This window comes from Melitaea cinxia, chromosome 4 (assembly GCF_905220565.1).
Source record: "Melitaea cinxia chromosome 4, ilMelCinx1.1, whole genome shotgun sequence".
In the NCBI taxonomy this organism is placed as follows: domain Eukaryota; kingdom Metazoa; phylum Arthropoda; class Insecta; order Lepidoptera; family Nymphalidae; genus Melitaea; species Melitaea cinxia.
Window position 1 is genome coordinate 9,887,221 of NC_059397.1, and position 23,913 is coordinate 9,911,133.

The following is a 23,913-nucleotide window of genomic DNA, read 5'->3' on the forward strand; positions in this document are numbered from 1 at the left end:
TGGGATTCACAAATATTCAACCATCAACTAAGAAAGGCTAAGGGTAAAATAAAACGAAAGGATTCTTCTATCTAGTATACTTATCTATACTCTGTAATATTTGGTCATAGAACGAAAAATGTACTTATCATCACACTACTCTGTGTCTCATTCATAATCAGTAGGTGGTAGGGGTGCGGGAGCGGATACGAATGCGAGTCTCGACTCTCTCATTCGTTAAACCGTTGTAGTCATAGAGTATTGCATTGTTCTAGTTAGTTTTAAGTTATTTTCTGAGTGAAATTGTGTGAGACTGCAATGCGGTTTTGTTTTGATAAGTTGCCGGACAAAACAAACCTATATTTTTGGATAGAATTAAATAAAAAGGCTGTGCAGTACAATTAAAATAATCAAAACTTTTAGTGTTGTGGTTTTGTGTTAAAAAAATATAATTTAACGAAGACAGTGGTTCTTATTGTTTAATTTTTTCATTTGATTGTTATCAAAAATATTACAGTCTAATAAATAATATCTGTGATGCTTATGTATAAATTGAAAATTTTTAATTACACTTAATAAAAACAACACAAATATGACTGTAACATATACCGGCGAAGTTGCTACCTGCCGTGGATTTGGCACATTTTTAAAAGTTTTGTACAGGTAAGCTAAATGAATAATTTATCTACTTTAAAAATTCAAGTTGGTACTTAAAATAATTATTCAATTTGTGACATGACTAATCCAAGTAAAATTTAGAGCGTTTTTGTTTTATCTCAATTTCAAATTGTGTTTTTTTTTGTGTAAACATTTACGTAAGGTCCTAGACAATTTTGTATTTAAGTTTCCTACAGTGTAAAATGGTATTTTAAAATTATTTTTACATTACTGACTTTATGAAAGAAAAATAAAACTGACGGAACATGATAACTATTTTCAAGATGGAACAATCTGAATCTGACGACGCGTTGGAGCAACGGTCACAGCAATGGCTTTTGGCTGTTGCGCTGGCGGTTGCGGGTTCGATCCCCGAACATGAAACATTTGTATTTGCCATACAGATGTTTGCCGTCGTCTGGGTGTTTGTGCAGTCCTTGGTTCTCCCCAACGTGCCTCGGAGAACACGTTAAGCCGTCGGTCCCGGTTGTTATCATGTAATAAAAATTTAAAAGAAATTAAAAATTTTCGAGAGAGAACGATAGCGATCGTTACTAATATGAGGGAATATATCCGTCAAACCGCATTGGAGCATCGTGGTAGATTAATATCTGATCTTTCTCTTACATGAGGAAAGAGGCCTATGCATAGCAGTGGGATATTACAGGCTGAAGCGTACAATCTGATTAAAATCTTTCCTCTTAATAGGGCTTAAAATCTTACGCTACGATATATTAACTTTGCGACTGTTAAATAGATAGACGTATAAAATATTCTCTACTAGCGACCCGCCCCGGCTTCGCACAGGTGAAATGCTGATACTAAATATACTACAGAATGTCTTTATACACAACGTTCACAGCTTTTTTGTCATTAGACAATTCAAACATGTTTTCTTTAGAGGTCACTCTTGAATTGATAAATTATGGCTTTAATCTAATCCTATCCAACCTAATGTACTTACTATAAATGCGGTTTGAAAATTAATACCGATTGAAGTACGAACATACAATTTAAAAAAATGTTGCGCTGGCCCCCCGCCTGGTACCGCCGCAACCGGCAACCTTATGTCCCTGCATTTTAAATCTGTAATACATATCTTCGAAAATATTCATTTAAATTACATGCTGTAAAATGTCATATTGATCATTTTATCTTTTCGTAAGTAAGGAATTATTTCTTGTCAAAAGTAAAGGATAAAAAATGGTTATTGTGAGTTATCCCTAAGAGATAGACATACCTATATCATCGCGGACTTTTTTGTAGACCTTTTTAAGGTGTACAATACTATAGTACATTATTTAAATCTATCTCGTACGGTTCATCCAGCGTTTGCACTGTTAACTCAAAAAAAGTGTTTTTTTTTTTAAGACAAACTTCTAAAATTATCAGTGTTTCTCTACTATGTCATAAATGTATTATAACTATTATACAGATAAATCTTGCTCTTGAATCACTCTATGTACTAAAAAAAACCGCATTAAAATCAATAGCGTAGTTTTAAAGATCTAAGCATACATACATAGGGACAGACAGACAGCAGGAAGCGACTTTATTTTATACTATGTAGTGATTGCACACCACTATTTATTATCTATACATATTTTAAACACAAGAAAATAAAATATTAACCAAGCTTAGAATAGATACTAAAGGGTACAAAGCAGTAGTATAGGTTTAATTGCTGTAATCCATCCATCCATCATCTTTTAGAAGTTGACTGCTGGACGTACGTCTCCCCTAATGTTCGCCACTCCTTCCGGTCTTGTGTCCTCTGAATCCAGCGGTTTCGCGCTGTTTTCTCTAGGTCGTCAGTCCACCTGGTTGGCCTGTGCTCCTTTTGCCGAGACGTGGTTGCCATTCGAGAATCTTTCTTCCCCATCGGTTGTCGGTTCATCTAACAAGACAATAATGTTCTAATGATAATAATTGTTCTGAATTATAAGAACCTGTAATTTGCGTAAATGTATATCTTCTACTATTTTTTTAAGACTCAATGTCAAACGAGCACATATTATTTCGCCAATGTTACGTACTTACGTGGAAACCACATATGTAAATAAATTACGCTATGATTTATTGTGATATAGCAGTAGTGATAACAAATGCTAACTTATCTGAAAAAATCAGTCAAAAAATGAGTTGATAAGTGACTTAAGGCGGGAACTGTCGTCTAACGTGTAGCTGTATAAATTTATCGACTGGAATTAAAAAAACAATAATTAAAAAAAAAAAAAAAACGATGTGAAAGAATATAACTACAACGTAAAACAAAACACAATCGTAACGAAACTTAAAAAAAAAATTAAAATGGTTTCAAATGAGGATGTCTCAACTTATTATGTATGCACTTATATTCCTTACCTTTTTTAAAATAAATTAATTAAATCACTCTAGATTATCGTAATTTGAAGAATATTGCAAATTCAAACATTTGAAATTATGAATTAAAAAAAAAATACGTTTTAAATTTAGATATTCGTTCAACCCAACTGTCGTAAATTAAAAAAAAAAAAAAAATCGAATTCGAATCGATTCATTAAAATCGTTACCTCCAGTAAAAAAGTTATGAGATAACAGTCATCAAAAACTACAGTCGAATTGAGAAGTTCCTTGTTTATTGAAGTCAGTTAAAAATACAATGGAGTTTAATTATCAAGTAGAGAAAACTTCAAAGAAATAAAATTTTATAAAATTTTATAAAATTTCAGTTTACTTTCTTAATCTTAACGATAGATAATAAATGTATTTAAAATTACTAGTTGTCGCCCAGTGGTCGAAATTCGTCCATAATTAATTTGAATTAGAAGTTTGAATATGTTGTCAAATACTATACTCGTATAACTAATAACTATAAACCTAAAAGTACTTATACGTTGGTTATATATACGTTTGTGTGTCAAATACATGGTAATATGTGTAATGTTTTTCTTTATTGGTTTAATGTATTTTTTAGGCATAAGTTTAAAAAAGATTAGCATTCTGCATTCCTTCCCTATACAAACTATAAGTTTGCGAAATTTCATACTACTTCGTCAGCGAAATTTTCGTAAAAAGGGGTACAAATTTTTAAAAAGATTAAAATTTTTTTTTGCAAATATTAAACAAAATATATTACATGTCACTCGCGGATAGTGTAGCGTCCTAACAGTGAAAGAATTTTTCAAATCGGTCCTATAGTTTCGAAGCCTATTCAATGTAAACAAACAAACAATCAAATCTTTGCTCTTTATAATATTAGTATAGATTATGCATTTAACGAAATTAAACACGTAATTTTTTATGCTATTCAACGTATCTACATATAAATATGTATGTTTTCATAATATTGTAATGTAGTTACGTAAAATAACTGTGCAATTTTCATTTATTGTTTTATTATAACTATTATTAATAATATAAAAAGAGAAAGCAGGCGATGATACATTCGTAGTATAAGGGTGCGTCCATAAATTACGTGAGGTGTTTTTTTAAATTTTCTGTACCTCCCTCCCCCCTGGTGAGATGTCGTGAGATTTTATTCAACCTACTCCCTCATCCCCCAATCTCACGTGAGATTTTTCAAAATGTGGGTTTCTTACGTAAACGCGTTGGATTGTTATTGTAAAAAGAAAAAAAAATCAAAAATAAAAAAATTTGCGTCAAACATCTTAATAGTAATGCATATCTTCATAACCACGCCGACGTAGTCGCAGGCAACAGTTAGTGTATTATAAAACAAAGTCCCCAAAAGTATATGTGATCGATTCCTTCAAAATCTACTGAACGGATTTTCATGCGGTTTCACCAATAGAGAGATGGCTTTAAGAGGAAGGTTTACGGAACGGTTAAGCCGATTTTGATGATAGTTTGACTGGAAGTTTGCCGGGAAAACTTTGTGACACACTGATTTCAACGCGGGCGAAGCCGCGGGCATAGCTAGTATATTAGATAATAATAATAATAATAATAATAAAAAGTAAAATTATGTGGTGTCATGGGACACCTGCAGTTTGAAAGCAACAATTTAATAATAATAATAATAAATAATAAATATTTACACAATACACACACGGTCGTCTGTTCCTAAAGTAAGCAACTTAATGCTTGTGTTATAGGTAACAGCCGACTGGTATATAGATACATATTTTTTTTTTTTTCGATAAACATACTTATAAATAATACATATATAAATATATAAATAAATATTTATATTACACCCAGACTCGGGGTGGGAATCGAACCCACAACCCACGGAACAGAAAGCAGGGTCACTACAAACTGCGCCAACGGGCTAGTCGAATTGAAATTGAAAAAAAAAAATTGGAATTTGAAAAAAAAAAGTTGAAATTTATACATATTTTCTAGGTCTTGATTTTTTTTTTTAATTTTGTTGATTGGTTTTTAATTAAATACATAAAAGTATTAGGAAATTTAGTATTTTGGAAAATAACAAATACCGTAAAATAAAATAAATCAAACAAAATAATAATAATAATAATAATTCAAACTATTAAGTGGAATAAAAAAACATATGGCTTTATTTATTTTTGTCGACAGTATAAAATTACATAAATAATTTTAAAAAAAGGTTACTAGTAATATTTTAGTTTTACAAACGTCATATTATACAGTCGTGTGACTGATATTACGTCACTTCCGTTATATATTTTTCTTAGGGTTTTAGTATCACATTTTTGTCAGTTCGCTCGCCCAGGCAAATGTCAAGCCTGCCGTAAGGAACTTCGTTCCAAAATTGATTCGTGCTTTTATTTACGACTAGTTAAGACTAGTAATCAATATTGCTGAGAGTTTAATTTAACAATAGAATACTTAAATCGTAACTACTGTGATTAAAAAAAAGAATATCTACTCTAATTCACTCCATGGAGAATCATGCGCGGTCTCAAAAGAGACTATTTGAACCTACATGTCCATATGATTTTCAGTAAAATCATCTGCTCCTTCAACTTCGTTCTGAGCTATTTGGTATAAAACAAATATGGTGGTAACAGTCAGTAGATTTATAAAGCGTGGTGACTATGGGCAAAACACATGAGTTCACGCTATTTTTGGCGTAAACTTGTGGAGGCCTATGTCCAGCAGTGGACTGTGATAGGCTGTAATGATGATGAGATTTATAACGTATTTTAATCGTATTACGATTAAATCTTAAGCATGTACAATCTGGATTAAATGAACCAAAATAGTATATATATTTTTTGTTTCAATAAGAAAAAAAATTGCGTGATATTTGCCGAGGCCCCCCTCTCTCCAACGTAAGATTAGATGAGATTGGACTCGTCCCCCTCCCCCCCTTAAACATCTCACGTATTTTATGAACGCCCCCTAAACTACATATATAGTTATTCTCTATCAATACTCAATTTTAATATCTTTCTGTGAAATATAAAATTAGAAACTAGTCTCGTGTATAGTAAAAATAGTGTAACATATATTGTTTTTCTTTTTATTTTGCAAAGAGGTAACTACTTTCATTGTTCAATTTAGTCTGCTTGAGAAATTAAATTTCGACCTAGACTATATTTTACGGTATCACCAAAAATCTTCGTTTAATATATATAATAAGCAAAGTGACGATAACAATTAAAAGTAACATTTTTTTCCAGCTATTTTTTATTTTATTTATTATTAATATTTCAATTACTTTTTAAAAGTTGATTCATAAACAATTTTATATATTTAACAATTAAAGAAGATATGCATAAAAATACTTTAACGAAGTACTATTACGGATACATCATAATGCATACAGGTGCGTGTGTTGATAAGATGGTGTTGGCCTTTTTAACCGACTTCCAAAAAAAAAAAAAAAACAAAAAAGAAGGAGGTTTTCAATTCGATTGTATTTTTTTCTTTTTTATGTATATTTTGATGTTTTTTTTTTTTAAATCGTAAGGTGGTGCGTGTCATGTGGTCCTATTTAAATTTTATTAGATATACTCAACTATAAAAGTGCTTTTTAGTACTTTATACAGTAAGTAGTGGGTATTCGTGCATTCTGGATCAACCTTCGGTTGATCCAGAATACACGAATACGACATGGCTCCTCGCCTAAAAAAAAAAGTGATGGGGTCATCTAAATCGATTGCACTCATTCGTTTTGTGCTAACTCTAACGGTTCGCTACTTAGGTTTCTAAATTTGCAAAAATTCGTTGCAAAAGCCAAAGGCGTAAACAAAAGTGTAACAAAAAAGTTAGGATTAGGAAATTACAAATCTTGTCTTTTTAATAAAAATATTCAACATCATAGTATGTATAGGTTTAGATCAATTAAACACACAATATTTACTCAGGAAATCAATAAAACTTTTTTGTCATACCAAGATAGCAAGCGCTACATATTACCAAACCAAGTCGATACATTGGCGTGGGGTCATTACAAATTAAGAAAAGTATAATAGGTACATAGTTTATTTTTATTTGTTTTCTTATATTTGTGGTTTTATTGTAAATAACTTTTAAATTTTTAAAACATGTTTATCTTTCTTTTTGTATTCTAATGTAATAAAATCAATCCTTTACTTACTTGAATTTTTGTTGTCATAAGTGTAATATTTTCAGAATGTATATATTTTTAAATTGTTTTTAGATGTAATAAATTTGTTTTCTTACCTCCATTGTATTATTGTAATTTTTAGTTTAAGAATCAATAAAACAGTTTTAAAAAGTAAAAAATGATTATTGTTTTCTTGTACCTCGTCTAATCCACACGTAAGGAAAAATGAAACATTTTATTCATCCATTCACTGCAATAGTTGCGGGACCTAGTGGTTGTGGAAAATCAAATTTTGTTACAAAATTTATTAATAATATGGAAGAAATATGTAACACATCTTTTTCCCAAGTAACATGGTGCTTTGATGAGATGCAACCCTTATACAATTTAAAAAATGTTAACTACTTTCAAGGATTACCTGACTTAAGTATGTTTGATGGTAAAGAGGCCAATTTGATTATAATAGATGATCTGATGAGAGAATCTGATGGTCGCATTGTAGATATATTTACAAAGGGTAGTCATCATAGAAATTTAAGCGTATTTTATATAACTCAAAATCTGTTTCATCAAGGAAAAGGTCAGAGAGATATTTCCTTAAATTCGAACTATATAATTTATTTTAAGAACCCTCGTGATAAAACACAAATTCGATATTTAGCTCGTCAAGTTTCACCAGATAATGTAAAATTTGTACAAGAAGCTTATAAAGATGCAACGACAGAGGCACATGGTTATTTAATGATAGATCTCAAACAAAATACTAATGACATGTATCGTTTTAAGACGAATATATTCCCAACTGACAAAAACTGTTCAGTTTATGTACCGAAAAGAGGGTTTAAATACGACAAGAACCAACAAAGTTCTATCATTTACAAATAATGTCTGGAGCCTTAAAGACACATAAAGAACTGCTCATCGCATTGCAAACTTTAAAACCAAAACATCAAAAAGCTTTATTAAAATCATGTGATGAAGATGAAATAAATTGCATATGTGAGTGTATTCATAATGTGCTACAAGGCAAAGTCCCAATAAAAGAAAAGGATAAAAAAATTTTAAAACAATATATAACATTACTCCGCAAACTTGTTCGTAAAACTACAACCAAAGTTAGAAAAAATATAATTGTTCAAAAAGGTGGTGCATTTCTACCTATTATTTTAGGTTCTATATTAAGTGGATTAGTTAGTGGTCTTATTTAAAATGGAACACACTAAGAAAATGTTACTGGTGGAACCAAGTTTGATTGATAAAATAAATGAAAGGAACGCGAGTCACGAAAATCCTAAATCTCGATTAGATACAGAAATGCAAAATATTCTTAAAAGTAACGATGACGACAGAAAAAAATGGATTTTATACTTACAAACATTACAAAGATATTTGCACTTTACCAGAGAAGATCGTCAATCTTATCAACTTCCAATAATAACCTCAAATATGGATTCATCTGAAACACTTTTGAAAAAAGAACAATATGATAAAAGTAGTGATTCATACACCAAAGAGCCTATTGTCGACCACACATTGAATGAAGAAGTTGTACACAAAGAAAGTGACACAGTTCAAAATAAAACTATATACTCAAAAAAGCAAATATTAAGTTTAATACCTAAATCGTACATTAAAAAAGGTGAGTCATTATTAGATTTCCTATTAACAAATCAGAACAAAGTACACTGGAATGATGATGGTACAGTACTCGTGGATAATAACAAAATAAGTGGGAGTAATATTGTAGATTTAGTTAATGATTCATTAAGACCATTAAAAAAAAGTGATCCAATAGGATGGGAAAAATTTGCTAAAGCTTTGAAGGATCTAAAAGTCCCACTCACTTATATTGGTAATCCTAAGAGAAGCGACTATATTAATCAACTTCGGTTAAAAAGTTTTGAAGAAATATCTGGTGACGAGGAATATTCTACACCTACATCCGAAAAAAAGTATATTAGAAAATTAAAGAAGAAAATCGATTGGGAAAAATGGACCCCCTACTAGAAATTCACAAAATTTATTATGATGCATCACACCCTGCTGGTTATAGCAGTATTGAAAAACTTGCAAAAGCTATGACAGGAAAAATGAAAAAAAATGAAGTCAAGCAATGGTTACAATCACAAGAAACGTACACACTTCATAAACCGGTTTACAAAAAGTTTCCTCGAAACAAATATATTTTATCTGACCTTAATAAACTATGGCAAGCAGATTTGAGTGACATGCGAACATATAGTAAATATAATGATGGTTATAACTATATATTGTGTGTTATTGATGTATTTAGTAAGTATGCTTATGCTCGACCTATGAAAAATAAAAATTCTTTAACAATCAAAAAATGTTTTGAGAGTATTTTTGAGGAAGCTCATACAATTCCTACCCACATACAGTCTGATAAGGGTACTGAGTTTGTTTCCAAAGATGTTCGTCAATATTTTAAGAGTAATCATATTAATTATTATACAACAAATAATCCTGATATTAAGGCCAGCATTGTAGAAAGATTTCAAAGAACACTCAAGTCAAAAATGTGGCGCTATTTTACACATAAAAATACGTATAGATATATAGATATTTTACAAGATTTGTTATATGCATATAACCATAGTTTTCATTCAAGTATTAAAATGCCTCCATGTGACGTAAGTTCTAGTAACATTATGACTGTTTGGAATAATTTGTATGTTCGAGAAAATGAAAGATCTCTACGAGATATCTCATTACCAAAGTTTCACGTCGGTGATTATGTTAGAATCACAAAATACAAACATATATTCCAGAAGGGATACGAATCTAACTGGAGTGATGAAATTTTTATTGTTTCAACTGTAATCCCTAGATCACCTTGGGTTGTGTACACCTTAAAAGATTTACAAAACGAAGTTATAGAAGGTACTTTTTATGAAAGAGAATTACAAAAAGTTACTCCACCTAACCCCACTTCAGACTACAAAATAGATAAAATAATAACATCTCGATATTCTGGTAGCAGAAGGCAAGTGCTTGTCAAGTGGAAAGGTTATCCTGATAAATTTAATAGTTGGGTTTTGGCATCACATTTAAAACAGATATAATGAAAGGAAGTTTTTATTTAACATTACTAAGCAACAGTTCAATAGAATATTTTCCAGATAATATGACAACAAAGTTTTCTACTAAATTACCGAAATCAATCAAATTAGAGGGGGAATGGGTTGTTGGTGTTGTTGAATTTCAGTACCCGTGTACAATGTTCACTGTTCAAGAACATGAAAATATAGTTTATATTAATAAGAATATGTTAATGCCAAATGAAAAATATCCTTCTATTGTTTACTATAAAAAACATATTCCCGCTACTAACTATGACAATATTAATCACATTTTGAAAGCTTTAAATAATATGAGAGAAAATATAACCTTTCGATACGATGAGATATCTAAGTTCGTATCTGTGACAATTGCAGATGATTCAATAAAGTCCTTGACATTATCACATAAGTTATGTATTCAATTAGGGTTTGAACCTAATAAAAATTTGGTAGAAAAGACGTTTGGAAAACGACCTGCAAACTTACATCTGGGATTACCGTCACAACTGTTTGTTTATTGTGATATAGTGGAACCACAGATCGTTGGAGATGTTATGACCTCTTTACTTAGAATTATACCACTAGATTCTTCAAAATACATATATGGTGCAAATAAAATGCATGTGTTTTCCCCTCCTCACTACATATCAGTTATGCGCAGAGAATTCGATACAATTGAAATAGATATAAGATCAAGCACTGGTCAAAAAATACCATTCCAGTTTGGAACAGTGTGTATTAAACTACATTTTAGAAAGTTATAATGTATCCTCACAGTAACATAAATTGTCCATACGAAAATTATTATACTCATCAAGCTGGTTCTGGAATAGGAGTCATATACAAAGGAGTTCCTTATCAACGTGGTCATGGCATTGGGAACTTTTTGGGAGGGTTATTTCGATCTGTTTTACCTTTGCTTTCAAGCGGTGCTAAAGCCATAGGAAAGGAAGCTTTGAGCGCAGGTGTTGGAATTCTCTCTGATATGACAAGAGCACGACCCATGGATGAATCAATAAAGTCACGACTTAAGGAAATTAGTTCAAATTTGAAAAGAAGAGCTGATAAAAAAATTGATAAATTAAACATGTCTGGTACAGGCTATATAACTAAAAGAAAATGTCTTGGGACGGTCATTCCTTCATCGAACGGTAAAGGAAAAGGTGTTAAGAAAAGAAAATCAACTCGTCAATATCAAGGAGATATATTTACATAAATTGTAAAACAATGTCTTTCTTACATAGTCACTCTTGTGAATGTATAAAATCTGAATTAGATTTGTTTGCTTTACCATCAACACAAACAAGCATAGAAAGTGGAATGTGGGTGCAATATAAACCAATATCATCTTTAGCTGACGATGGTCCTATAGAATTTCAAGTCCCTGGAACTGGTGATGACTATATAGACTTATCTCATACACTGATTCAATTAAAAGCAAAAATATTAAATGAGGATTCTTCAAAACTGGCTGCTTCAACTGTTGTAGCACCTGTAAACAATTGGCTTCATTCAGTTTTTACTCAACTCGATGTTTATTTAAACCAAAAATTAGTTTCACCTCCAAACAATACATATGCTTATCGAGCTTACATTGAAACTCTTTTGAATTATTCATCTGAGGCAAAACAATCTCATTTAACGTGTAGCCTTTGGTATGAAGATACAGCTGGTAAAATGGATTCAACCGAAGAAAAAAATTCAGGTTTTACTAAAAGACAGCAATTAGTTTCAGAAAGTAAGGAAGTTGAAATGATAGGACATCTTCATGGTGACATATTCAATCAAGAAAATTTTTTAATTAATGGCGTTGAGATGAGTATTAAATTGGTGATATCACGTGAAACATTTAACCTGATGGCTCCAACAGACGATGTTAAATACAAAATAAACATTACAGATGCAACTCTCCTTGTTAGAAGGACAAAAATTAACCCCTCTGTCTTACTTGCCCATCAAAAAGTCTTAGCCACCACAACTGCAAAATATCCCATAACTCGAGCTGAAGTAAAAGTTCTAACGATACCGTCAGGGGTCCAGGGTAAGACATTAGACAATATCTTTTTGGGTCAAGTACCTAAGAGATGTATAGTTGGATTTGTAAGTAATGCAGCATTTAATGGTTGTTTGTCTAAAAATCCGTTTAATTTTGAGAACTATAAAATGAATTCCTTTTGTTTATATATTGATGGTCAGCAAATACCTTCAAAAGCTTTACAACCATCTTTTGGTAATAATATTTTCACTGCAACCTATCATACATTATTCTCAGGAACAGGGATACATTTTCTTAACGAAGGTAATGGGATATCTCACGATAAGTATTCAAAAGGTTATTGTTTGCTAGCATTTGATCTCACACCTGATTTATCAGCCAATTCATCTAGTCATTGGAATCTAATTAGACATGGTAGTGTTAGATTAGAAGTTCGCTTTGAATCTGCTCTGACTCAAACGATCAATTGCGTTGTTTATGCAGAATTTGATAATGTCATTGAAATAGATAAAAATCGTAATGTAACCGTTGACTATAGTAGCTAAGAGAATGAATATTGTATTTCCTTTCTAAGTATTATTAAGTTCTCACTCTGTAATATGTGTTATTGTGTAAGTAAATGATTATTTTTAAGTTTTCTTTCATTTTATTTTAAAAACCCTGTCAATTGCATGTTAAATAAGAAGGTCTAGCTTATTTATTCCACTTGTGTATGATAGAGCGAATGAATAAGTCTTCTTTTAAATAATTATGAATACTTTACAAATACAATCATACTTAAAAAAGATTCATCCAAGCTTACAAAATAATGTGTATGCTGCGAATCGATTACCAATGTATGTGACGGCTCCCACATACCTTATAAGCATTTTGGACCCGGACTCAAAACCAGGATCTCACTGGGTAGCCATCCACATAGACAGTAATGGTGTTGGTGAATATTTTGATACGTATGGCCGCTTGCCTATGGGGATGCATAAAATGTTTTTGAATAGAAATGCAAGGAAATGGCATTTTAATAATAGTAGGATACAAAATGATTGGAGTTCAGTGTGTGGCGAGTACTGTTTAATGTACTTACTGTATAAGTTTAATAAGAAGTCATTGACAGAGTTTCAAAATGAATTTGACAGCGATACACTTAAAAATGATATGTTATTAAGTATTATGTTCAAATCTTATTTTATGAGAGATTAAAAATGTAAAGATTACTTGGAAATAAATAATGTTTTGAACAGAAATTGAAGCAAAGTTTTATTGTAAACCTCCGCTTTAATATTGTCAATAAGACGTCAAAGGAATGTAGTTTGGTAAGAAGCGTAATGGTCGTTAATGATAGTTAGTAATTGTATAGTAATTAAGGTAATTGCATAGTAATTAAGGGTAGTGGAGTTTGCAAATTTAGAAACCTAAGTTGCGAACCGTTAGAGTTAGCACAAAACGGATGAGTGCAATCGATTTAGATGACCCCAAAACCTTTTTTTTTTTTTTTTTTTTTTTTTTTTTTTTTTAGGCGAGGAGCCATGTCGTATTCGTGTATTCTGGATCAACCGAAGGTTGATCCAGAATGCACGAATACCCACTACTACAGTATAACTTTTTTTGGTATACTCATTTTAATGATTCTTTAATTAATTGAAATTGCCGATGCTTGTGTGTAGTCCCATTTAAATTAAATCGAGATCTTAGGACTACTTTTTGAGTAATCTTTGATATCGCGGATTTACTTCACTATTTTCCGTCTACTTACGTTGTATTATATAGGTACTTGTCGATGTAATTGAAGTCGGTTTTGTTTTCGTTTGCGAGCAAACACTTGCTATCTATTCTAACGTTTTATACAAGAACGAGTAAACTGTAGTTTGTCTACGTTCGTCGTAAGTTTTCGACGTGTCTTCAGGCGAAAAAAAATGTTTTCCTTGACGGTTGCCAGGCAAGGGACAGTAATTATTAATCAATGCACTTTCAATTGCCGTACAAACCGATTATTAAGTTCGGGTTCATTGCACTATTTTAAAACTTGAAAGTAATATTTTTATTTCGATTCGTTTGTTCAGATCGATTTTAAGTTGTAGGGGGTAAATTACAATAACCATTTTCGAAGGTGATGAAGTAGAGTAAACTGGAAATCGACCTATCCATCAAAATCACATATCGACCCATGGAATCAATGTATCTCATTAGGCATTTATTATATTTTATTAATATTTTATTTACACTCATAAATATTAACAGTAGAATATAAATTGTTGCTTACTTATGTGGTTAGATCAGTCTTTGAAATGGACCAAACATATAAATGATTTATATCAAAAGCCGCATAAGATTTTGAATTTACTTAAAGTACTGTCCGGTTCAGGTTGGGGCGTTCATCCTAAACATTTAAGACGATTATATCTTTCAATTTTAAGAAGCAGATTAGACTATGGTTGTTTTTTATACGGTAATGCTTGTAAATCAAAATTGTTTAGTTTAGATAAGATTCAAAATGAATCCTTACGTGTAATACGGTACTTACGGTGGCTTTATTAAGAGTACTCCCATTCACGTGATGGAGAGTGAACTTTGTATACAGCCCCTACATACTCGAAGAGTTTTCCTTGCCGGTAAATTCTGGTTAAAATCTATTTCCATGTATAATAATAACTCTTATGTCACATAGTTATTAGAGACGTAAAAAAGCCCCAGTAATCGTAGATATACACTCGAAATTTAAAAATTTAGCTATGGATCGAAGGGAATGTTTGGGAATGTATTCATTAGATTATTGGATTAGTAGGTATAACTCCAAAAGTCTATTTAGATGTGAAATAGATAGCATATCTCAACCCAAAAGAACATACGAACTCTGCAACGTAATTGTTCTTCATTTTTAGAAAATAAATATTGTAATCATTATAAAGTTTTCACAGACGGGTCAAAAGATATGATGTCAAATAGTGGTGGCGCATTCTTTGATCCACAAATCAATAAAGACTTTAAGTTTGAAATTTGTGACAGTATGTCTGTTACTCATCTAGAGTTTATTGCTATTTCTAGGGCACTATCCTATATTAAATTAATAAATTGTAACAAATTTGTCATTTTAACTGACTCCAAAAGTGCTCTTCAACACGTGGCTCGGTGTTTCTCTTTTATATTTATTTATATAGGTATATGGACTATTTTGTAACGATCATCATTATTAATATATATTATTCTAATAATGATGGCTACAAAATAGTCTATTATAATTATGTACCATATATTGTATCAGTAGCATTTTCCAAAAGAAAATAATTAGAGAGAAAATATATACGTTTATCTATTATATTATAATTAATAAGTATTTGTAGTTAAAAAGTGTGTCATCTAATTTTATTCGTATTTGTTTTGTATCGTTATGATTACGTGTATTCAGTCGACATATTATGTATAGTATTTAATAAACGCAACCGTAATATTACGTTACCATACCGACACGTAGGTAGCTATTTACTTCATCAGTCCACATTGTGTCATCCTATACAAGTTGAATAATGATTACCAGGAAATGTCTTTTCCTAGAATAGTTCTTATTATAATTTTTGAATCTATACTAATGTGACAAAACTTATTTATTTTCTTTATAATTTATTGAATACACTCTTTCATGGATTTAAGAGTCTGATTTTAATATTTGAATTTAGTTTAAAAGGGCTATTATGAAAAAAAGGCTATAAACCATCACTCTTTGACGCATGTAAACTGAACAGTAACATTAAATACAGTGTAAAACCCAGCGGTCCTCTATTTCCATATTTAGGAAGCAAATAATATTGATGAATAATAATTCAGATAAATATTGTATAACTCATATAAATAAGGAGAAGTTTAAAAAAAATAGAACAAAACTGTAGTTCATATCATTCATCATCATTTTGATCACATTAACCAACAGATAGATGCGTTTCACATCATGTTAGTTACTATTAATAGTAAAGTGCAAGTGAGCAAAAATAATAGTCTAGTGTAAATTAATTTCCAAGAAACGTGCGTATTACTTAGTTTTTGTGTCTAGACGGTTGAACGTATATTTTAATTAAAACGTATAGTTGGAATCAAGACTTGAATCGATATATACTTTATAAAACCACAGTTGTGAGTAATGGGAGATCCCATGTGGAGATCCCCATTTTGCTTTATTTTGTCTAGATCTCGAATATGTTTTTTTTAAATAATATATTCTTATAAGGAAATATTTTATGCAGTAAAGATTTTTTAATACAAATTTCAATCTTTATCGATTTATCTCAATGAGTACAAAATGTTTTTGTAACATGCTATTTAATTTCAATTCACAGTAAATGAGTCAGGCAACGAACTACATTTTCACTTATTAGCTTCCAGTGATTTGTTAGATATGATTAAGAGATCTATTTACTTTTATTGTGGTGACAAAGAATATCACTCAAGATATACACTGAAAGGCTTACTTTATCTTATCACGTTTCCAAAGTCTTTCTATCGCGTTTTTAAGACGATTTTTTAAGCAATTATCTTTTCTTTTGACGGAAATAGAAACATGTGTGAAACAATATGTGAAAGGTGAGAGTTATGGGGAGTACTAACATAGTTATTAAAGTTCGTGACCTGTCTGAGAGACGTTGGCGCCATTCCTTTAAAATATAAAGAAAGTTGGCGACATCGAGACGTTATTAGCTTGATCGATACGGAAAACTTATTCAGTACTATAAGGAGCACTCTAGACGCTTTCGTAAAACCAGATGGTAACTGAACGTTTACGTAAACGTTCTCAATTAGAAGAGATCTGAGAAATATACTTTTAGCGTACCTGATGTTTGTTTTACTTATTATAAGTTCTTTGTACTTTTATTACTATTAACTTGAAGTAATAAAAATGGTCTATGTGTAACATTTTTGGGTGAAATTTGTCCGTAATAGTCGTCTTTGTGATATACAAGTATGTGATAAACAATGGTACTAGTAATTTTACAATAGTATAGACAAAACTACAACTATTAATAAGAAAATTATTAATTTATTCGATACCTCAAGCTACAACTCGCTATTATAGAGCGTATATAGCGGTGACGTAATATCCTATCCGTGATTCGCCTTATTGTTTGAAGGCTTTTCGAGAACGTAAATGTTTATAAAAAACTTAAGTTCTGCTTTGATATAATAGAAACAGGGTCACGAGGTGACTTAAAGAGATAAGTTAAAGTTATTTGTAAGAAATCCAGAAAATATTTGATACCTTCAAAAACAAAAAAAATAGGTAAAAAAACTTTTTAAGTAAAACGGTTTTATGTTAAACATACATTGCAATGTTTAAGATAAATGTACTAAAAACCAAAAAATAATAAAATAGATACAGTCGTGGGAATTATAAACATATGCATAGACTAGACTAAAATAAAACCGTGGGGCACGTCAATTGTCTTGGGATTGATAAAACCTAAGTTATCCGCCATTTTGTAGAGGCCGCCATCTTGGATTTTAATTTTATATAGTACATTGATTATACTGGTTGAGCACTTTCATTTGATACCCATATTGATGGGATCGATAAAACCTACGTTATCCGCCATTTTGTAGCGGCCGCCATCTTGTATTTCAATTTTTTATAGTATATTGTATTCTGCTTGTTGAGCCCTTTCATTTGATACCCATATTGATGTGATTGATAAAACCTACGTTATCCGCCATTTTGTAGCGGCCGCCATCTTGGATTTCAATTTTTTATAGTATATTGTATTCTGCTTGTTGAGCCCTTCCATTTGATACCCATATTGATGGGATTAATAAAACATAAATTATCCGCCATTTTGTAGCGGCGGCCATCTTGAATTTATAATGATAATGAATAAGCATAATTGTATTGTCACCAAAATCCAAAGTGTATACAAAATTTCAGATTAATCGGTTGACAGGAAGAGGGTGAAATTTGAATTACTAAATTTGACCCAAGAATAAATAATAAAAAAAAATAAAACAAACGGGGTGAGCTAAATAAAACCGTTAAAAAAAAAGGAGTTACTTGTAATTTAATGTATTATGAAAATATTTTTACTGGGTTTGCATATATTGAATTATTTTATTTTGTTTTTATTACTATAATATTATACAAATTACATCTACTAATATTAGATTTGTAGAGCAACGATCGATAAAAAATATTCTAGTCCCTTTTGCAATCTATGTATTGGCCTAATAAACAAACAGTATTATGTTATCTATATTCTTAATACTTATAAATATATAAAAATATTGAACATCTTCGTAGAAAGACATAGAAAGACATATAAAACATAACGTTACGTAATTAATTTGTTAGTAATTTAAGTCAGGTAAAAATATCATCTTCTAGCCTCACAAACATGATTTTTCTTAATTGTAATTAAATATAATAATTAGTAGGATAAAATATTATATTCAATTAGGAGGATATTACAACAATTGCGCCATCATTAAGATTTACCTACGATGATAAGACTAAAAGTTATTGAATTCTATAAACTTTATTATGTTTACTTGAAACTACGCGCACTAACTTTTAAATGAATTTAAGAATGTTCTTAATATTTTAATCATCATCATCATCATCATCATCATCATCATCGTCATCATCATCGTCATCATCATCATCATCGTCATCATCATCGTCATCATCATCGTCATCATCATCGTCATCATTATCGTCATCATCATCATCATCATCATCATCATCATTTCAGCCTATCTCAGTCCATTGCTGGACATAGGCCTCCACAAGCTCGCGCCAAAAATGGCGTGGACTCATGTGCTTTGCCCATAGTCACCACGCTGGGCAGGCGGGTTGATGACCGCAGGGCTGGCTTTGTCGCACCGAAGACGCTGCTGCCCGTCTTCGGCCTGTGTATTTCAGAGCTAGCAGTTGGATGGTTCTCCCGCCATCGGTCGGCTTTTTAAGTTTCAAGATGGTAGTGGAACTGTGTTATCCTTTAGTCGCCTCTTACGACACCCACGGGAAGAGAGGGGTTGGCTATATTCTCATATATAATATTTTGATATGTAATTAAAATTGACAATTGAACATGTAAATCGCACTAGTAAATCTTCCCAAATACTTAATAGTTGCATGCTCATCAAATTAATACCAGTATATGAACGCTTTAACACATTTTTTTGTTATTTTGAAGTGCAATAAAGTATTATACAGATAAATCTTAGAATAACTGTTTAGTCAAATAATACAATAATAAGAAACAATAATAAAGAAAAAATAAATAAAAATTTCGTGTTTTAAATCTTTTTTAAAACGTCAAAAAAACGTTTCTTATACGGGTATTTTTATATTTATTTTATTTGTATTCTAGCTGCCATTTTAATGCATAAATATATGCATACCTGAAAATTCCAATGTCAAGCTATTTCAAATGTAATAATAGAGTCCAAAGACAGATGAACTCCCTTACAAATAAGCATCGTCTTATTGTCAGTAAGGGTTTAGTTAGTAAATTTCACGTAAATTTGTACTACTATTGTATTAGAATGTTTCCCTAGTTGTGGATAACGCTAATTGACGGATGACAGTATCCGACAGTAAAAAGTTTTTGATTAATTATTCTTTTTTCCATCGAATTCTACGACATTTATGGGATATTTATATTCGCATGTATTAATCTTAAAGTTGTAGTTTATTAATTGAAGAGAAATAGGTCCTACTGGCCTACTCTACCTCCCGCTGTCTAAAGTTTATTTTTTCGTAATCTGTCAATTAGCGTTATCCACAACTGGTGAAACAGGACCTTAAACTTGTAAACAAAACCTTTACTATTTAATTCTCAAATATTGATAAGGTAATTATAATAATCATAACGTTAAATTACTAAAACTATTTGTTTAATCTACTTTAAACCTTGATAAAATGGTTATTTTTTATCGAACGAAAATATTTTAAAATAGATATTGTTTATGTGTGATTGAGTGCGCTAATTACAGCATCTATCGGACGGTTTCTGAAATTATTATTTTCCTAAAAAAACTCCATATTTAGTAGTTTGCGATAAGGTATCACAGAATGTTTCATAGGAGCTTAACAGAAACATAAACGATGATAAAATATAACACATTTAGAGCTTGTTTCACCAGTTATGGATAACGCTATTTGACGGATGACGATATCCAACAGATAAAAGTTTTTTGATGTATTTTTCACTCTCGAATTTCACTGGGTTTATCATTATTCGCAAATATGAACCTAAAACTTGCAATAATAAAACAACTTTTACAGATTTTATCGCGGTGTTACCCCCGACGTTTCGGATACTTTACAGCAACCATGGTCACGGGAGGGCTGACCTACGATATAATCTGCAAAAGTTATTTCATTATAGTGAGTTAAATTCGCGTAAACATTCTAAAACTTGTAGTTTATCAATTGAGGCGATACAGGTCCTAATGCTTATTCTACCTGCTCTTTCTGTTAAAGTCTAATCGTAACTTAATTGCAGGATAACATTTATACTCAACTGGTGAAACAAGCCCTTATAATCAATAAATATTAATAAGTTTTAATTAAAATTGTATACTAATAATAGATCTTTGTAGGATACAGGCACGCATTCAATTGATATTTTCCTCGTATTTACGTTATTATAATTATTATTGAATAAATTGATAAAAACATATAATGACAATTTAATGTTAAGAATAATGTAGAATTAATTAAAATAGTTTGAAAGTTGAGATTAAAATTATAATGTATTACGTATAACTGAATAAATTAACACAATACTTTTTTGTGAATAACTCATAATTAATTATTAACAATGAACCATTATGTTGCTTCTCAGTCAGTTGGAAAAACTGTTATTATTAATAAATTTAAATATAATTGCGTGGAGGACTCGAGGCTATAAAGAATAGAGTTCCCACAAAGAAATCTAATAATATACAAAGCTGACAAAGCGCATCTGTTCCGAAGACGTTTGTATATTTTAATACATATATTTTGTATTAAGAAAATAAAGATAGTTTCATAAATAAAAAGTTTTTAAAAATTTCAACTGGTGTATTTAATTGACGTAACGTAAATAATATGTCAGCTGTGTCTGAGTCAGCGTGTGTTTCGGACTATGACGATGACGGTATGATGCTCGTTAAGATAATACAAGTTAATTTCTTTTAAAATAGTAATTATTTCATTCCATTCATTTCCAAATATTTCAAACAAGACACTTTTTAAATTTCAAACAATAAAATATAACATTCAATACAATAAAATTTACTATGTAATTAAATACGTGTTTTATTGCTTTCAGATGGCGCGGAAGTATATACAAATTAGTATGGCTGGATTTATTAGTATTTTTACTATCGTACTATATACTAAACTTAATTTATCGATTGCTTTTAAATGAAGAATCTAAAAGGTAATTTTTTTCTCATTCTACGTATAAACTAAAACGTTAAATATGTGTAAAATAGATTTAATATCTTCGCAGGACATTTGAGGGAGTGGTGAATTATTGCAGTTTTCATGGCAACGTCATTCCATTGTCTTTCGTGCTCGGTTTTTATGTAACCGTAGTGATGAATCGTTGGTGGAATCAATACACAACTATACCATGGCCAGACTCGATCGCAGTGTTTGTTTCCGCATCCATTCACGGACAGGTAATTTTTTTTTAAAACTAACATATAAAACCAGGTATTTTACCGTAATCGAATGTTAGGATGATAAAGCTCCGCACATATATACATATACACAAAGCACACATATATGACAGGCCTTTCAATCGTCAACCATTGAAAATTTACAAACATAAGAAGCTTGTTTGTTTCCTTAGATGTGTTTATCAATTAATGGCCAGTTTCAATACTCTATCTATCTCTAAATTTGCTTACTAGCGATAGATTTTTGACACAATTTATATGGAGTTAACGTCAAAATTCTATCTCTAGTAAGCAAATTTAGAGATAGATAGAGTATTGAAACTGGCCATAAAGCTTCTTTTCACAGTAGAAAGCCTATTTATTTAAGAAGGCTATAAAAATCTTGCTCCAAGTCATAGGAGTCGTATTCGTTGAACAATTAACGACATAATTATCGTGTAACATGCATAAAATTTTACAAATTGTATAGTTTTATAATTTAATAGACATATTTTTAGTATAGTATACCACTAGGACACTACCCTTGCCGTCAATTATTATTTAGAAGAACATAAGTTTTTTTTAGAACTTGGTTTTAAACGAATAAATAAACAAAGTCAATACGATATTTTACTATTTTATGTAATTTAATTATTTTGTAATTGACTCGCTGACATACATTCATGGCATGGCGATGGCGTGGTGGTGGTGAGAAAGTAGTTATATTGAATATTTTTATTTTTATTTTTATAATTATTATAATAATGTCCGTGTGTGTTTTATTTAAATTACTTTAAATACTTTTTAAGTGTATGGAGATATATCGTTTAAATTAATATGCGACATTGATAGAAACTATTACAAGTTCAAAAGATTTTTTTTTGTATAAAATTATCTTTATTTCCTCTTTCGAGAGATAAGATATAAGACTTGAGACTGGCGAAAACTAATTTAAAAGTAAAGATTAGCTAAAAGTATGAAATTGATAATGTACCTAAATCTACCTATATCGCTGTTATAAGATAATTTAGATTATTATGATATTTGATGCTTGATATACTTTTATATTTTCATATAATATACTTTAATTAACGGTTTTGTCACAAGGGGCCATCCATCAATTACTTCACACGAATTTCACGATTTTAGGACCCTTCCCCGTCCTTGTCACAGATGTCACATTTATAAGACCGCCCCCTGCCTAGTGTGATGTCCAGTGGCGTAGCGTGGTTGTCGGCCGCCCGGGGCGGAAGAAAATTTTGCCGCCTGCTGCTTTGCGCTTATTTAGGTATTTCAATTTAATGTCTACTATACATTACATACATTATTATAGAGAACTTTTTGGCAAAAACAGTCATCATTATTTTGCTTTGCACGGGTGCAATGCTAATACTAAATATAAAATAAATATTTGCAATGTATGCGCAAAAAATGTGTTTATTTACGACATCACATTAGAATTCACCTCTAAAACTATCAGTGTTCCTCTACTATATTATGCATGCATTATACATATAAATCTTCCTCTAGAATCACTCTATTTACTAAAGTAAAACGCGTCAAAATCCGTTGCGTAGTTTTAAAGATCTAAGCATACAGACAGACAGACAGCGGGAAGCAATGGTTTAACTTTTTGAAAAATCGTCAATTTTTTTTCATCGAGGTTTTTTTCGATCAAGTTCTCATTACACAGTCTACATTACAACATAATTTATGAAAAATTTTACATTGTTATTTAATACTAAAAAAAAATTACTTTTAAAAAAAGTTACTACTAACAACTAAACTTTTTAAAAAATTTAAGTAAAAATTGAATTTTTCACATAGTTGTTGAATTATTTAGATTAGTCTCTAGATTAAGGGACGTCGTTTTGAAGTTAGATAGGTAAGTGTTTTTTTTTTTGTAACAAAATTATGTCGATAAACGGTCTAATTTTGAAGTTAGATGGCTTAAAGTTTTTTTGTAACGAAATTATGCCGATAAACGGTCAACTTTTGAGCTTAGATCATTCGACGGCTCTTGATCTTAACTTACCCGTACTTATTTGCACATAAATCACAATTTGGAAACATAATTAAAA

General features: G+C 30.7%; 1 protein-coding gene across 1 annotated transcript in view; it reads left to right on the top strand.

Annotated features, from left to right (window-relative positions):
- Positions 1-571: 571 nt before the first annotated feature.
- Positions 572-23,913, top strand: part of LOC123670148 (bestrophin-4-like) — a 43,551-nt gene continuing 20,209 nt past the window's right edge. Inside the window, exons 1-3 of the mRNA XM_045603657.1 lie at positions 572-642; positions 21,499-21,609; positions 21,682-21,853. Coding sequence (XP_045459613.1) covers positions 572-642; positions 21,499-21,609; positions 21,682-21,853 — 354 coding nt within the window. The remainder of the gene's footprint in view (positions 643-21,498; positions 21,610-21,681; positions 21,854-23,913) is intronic.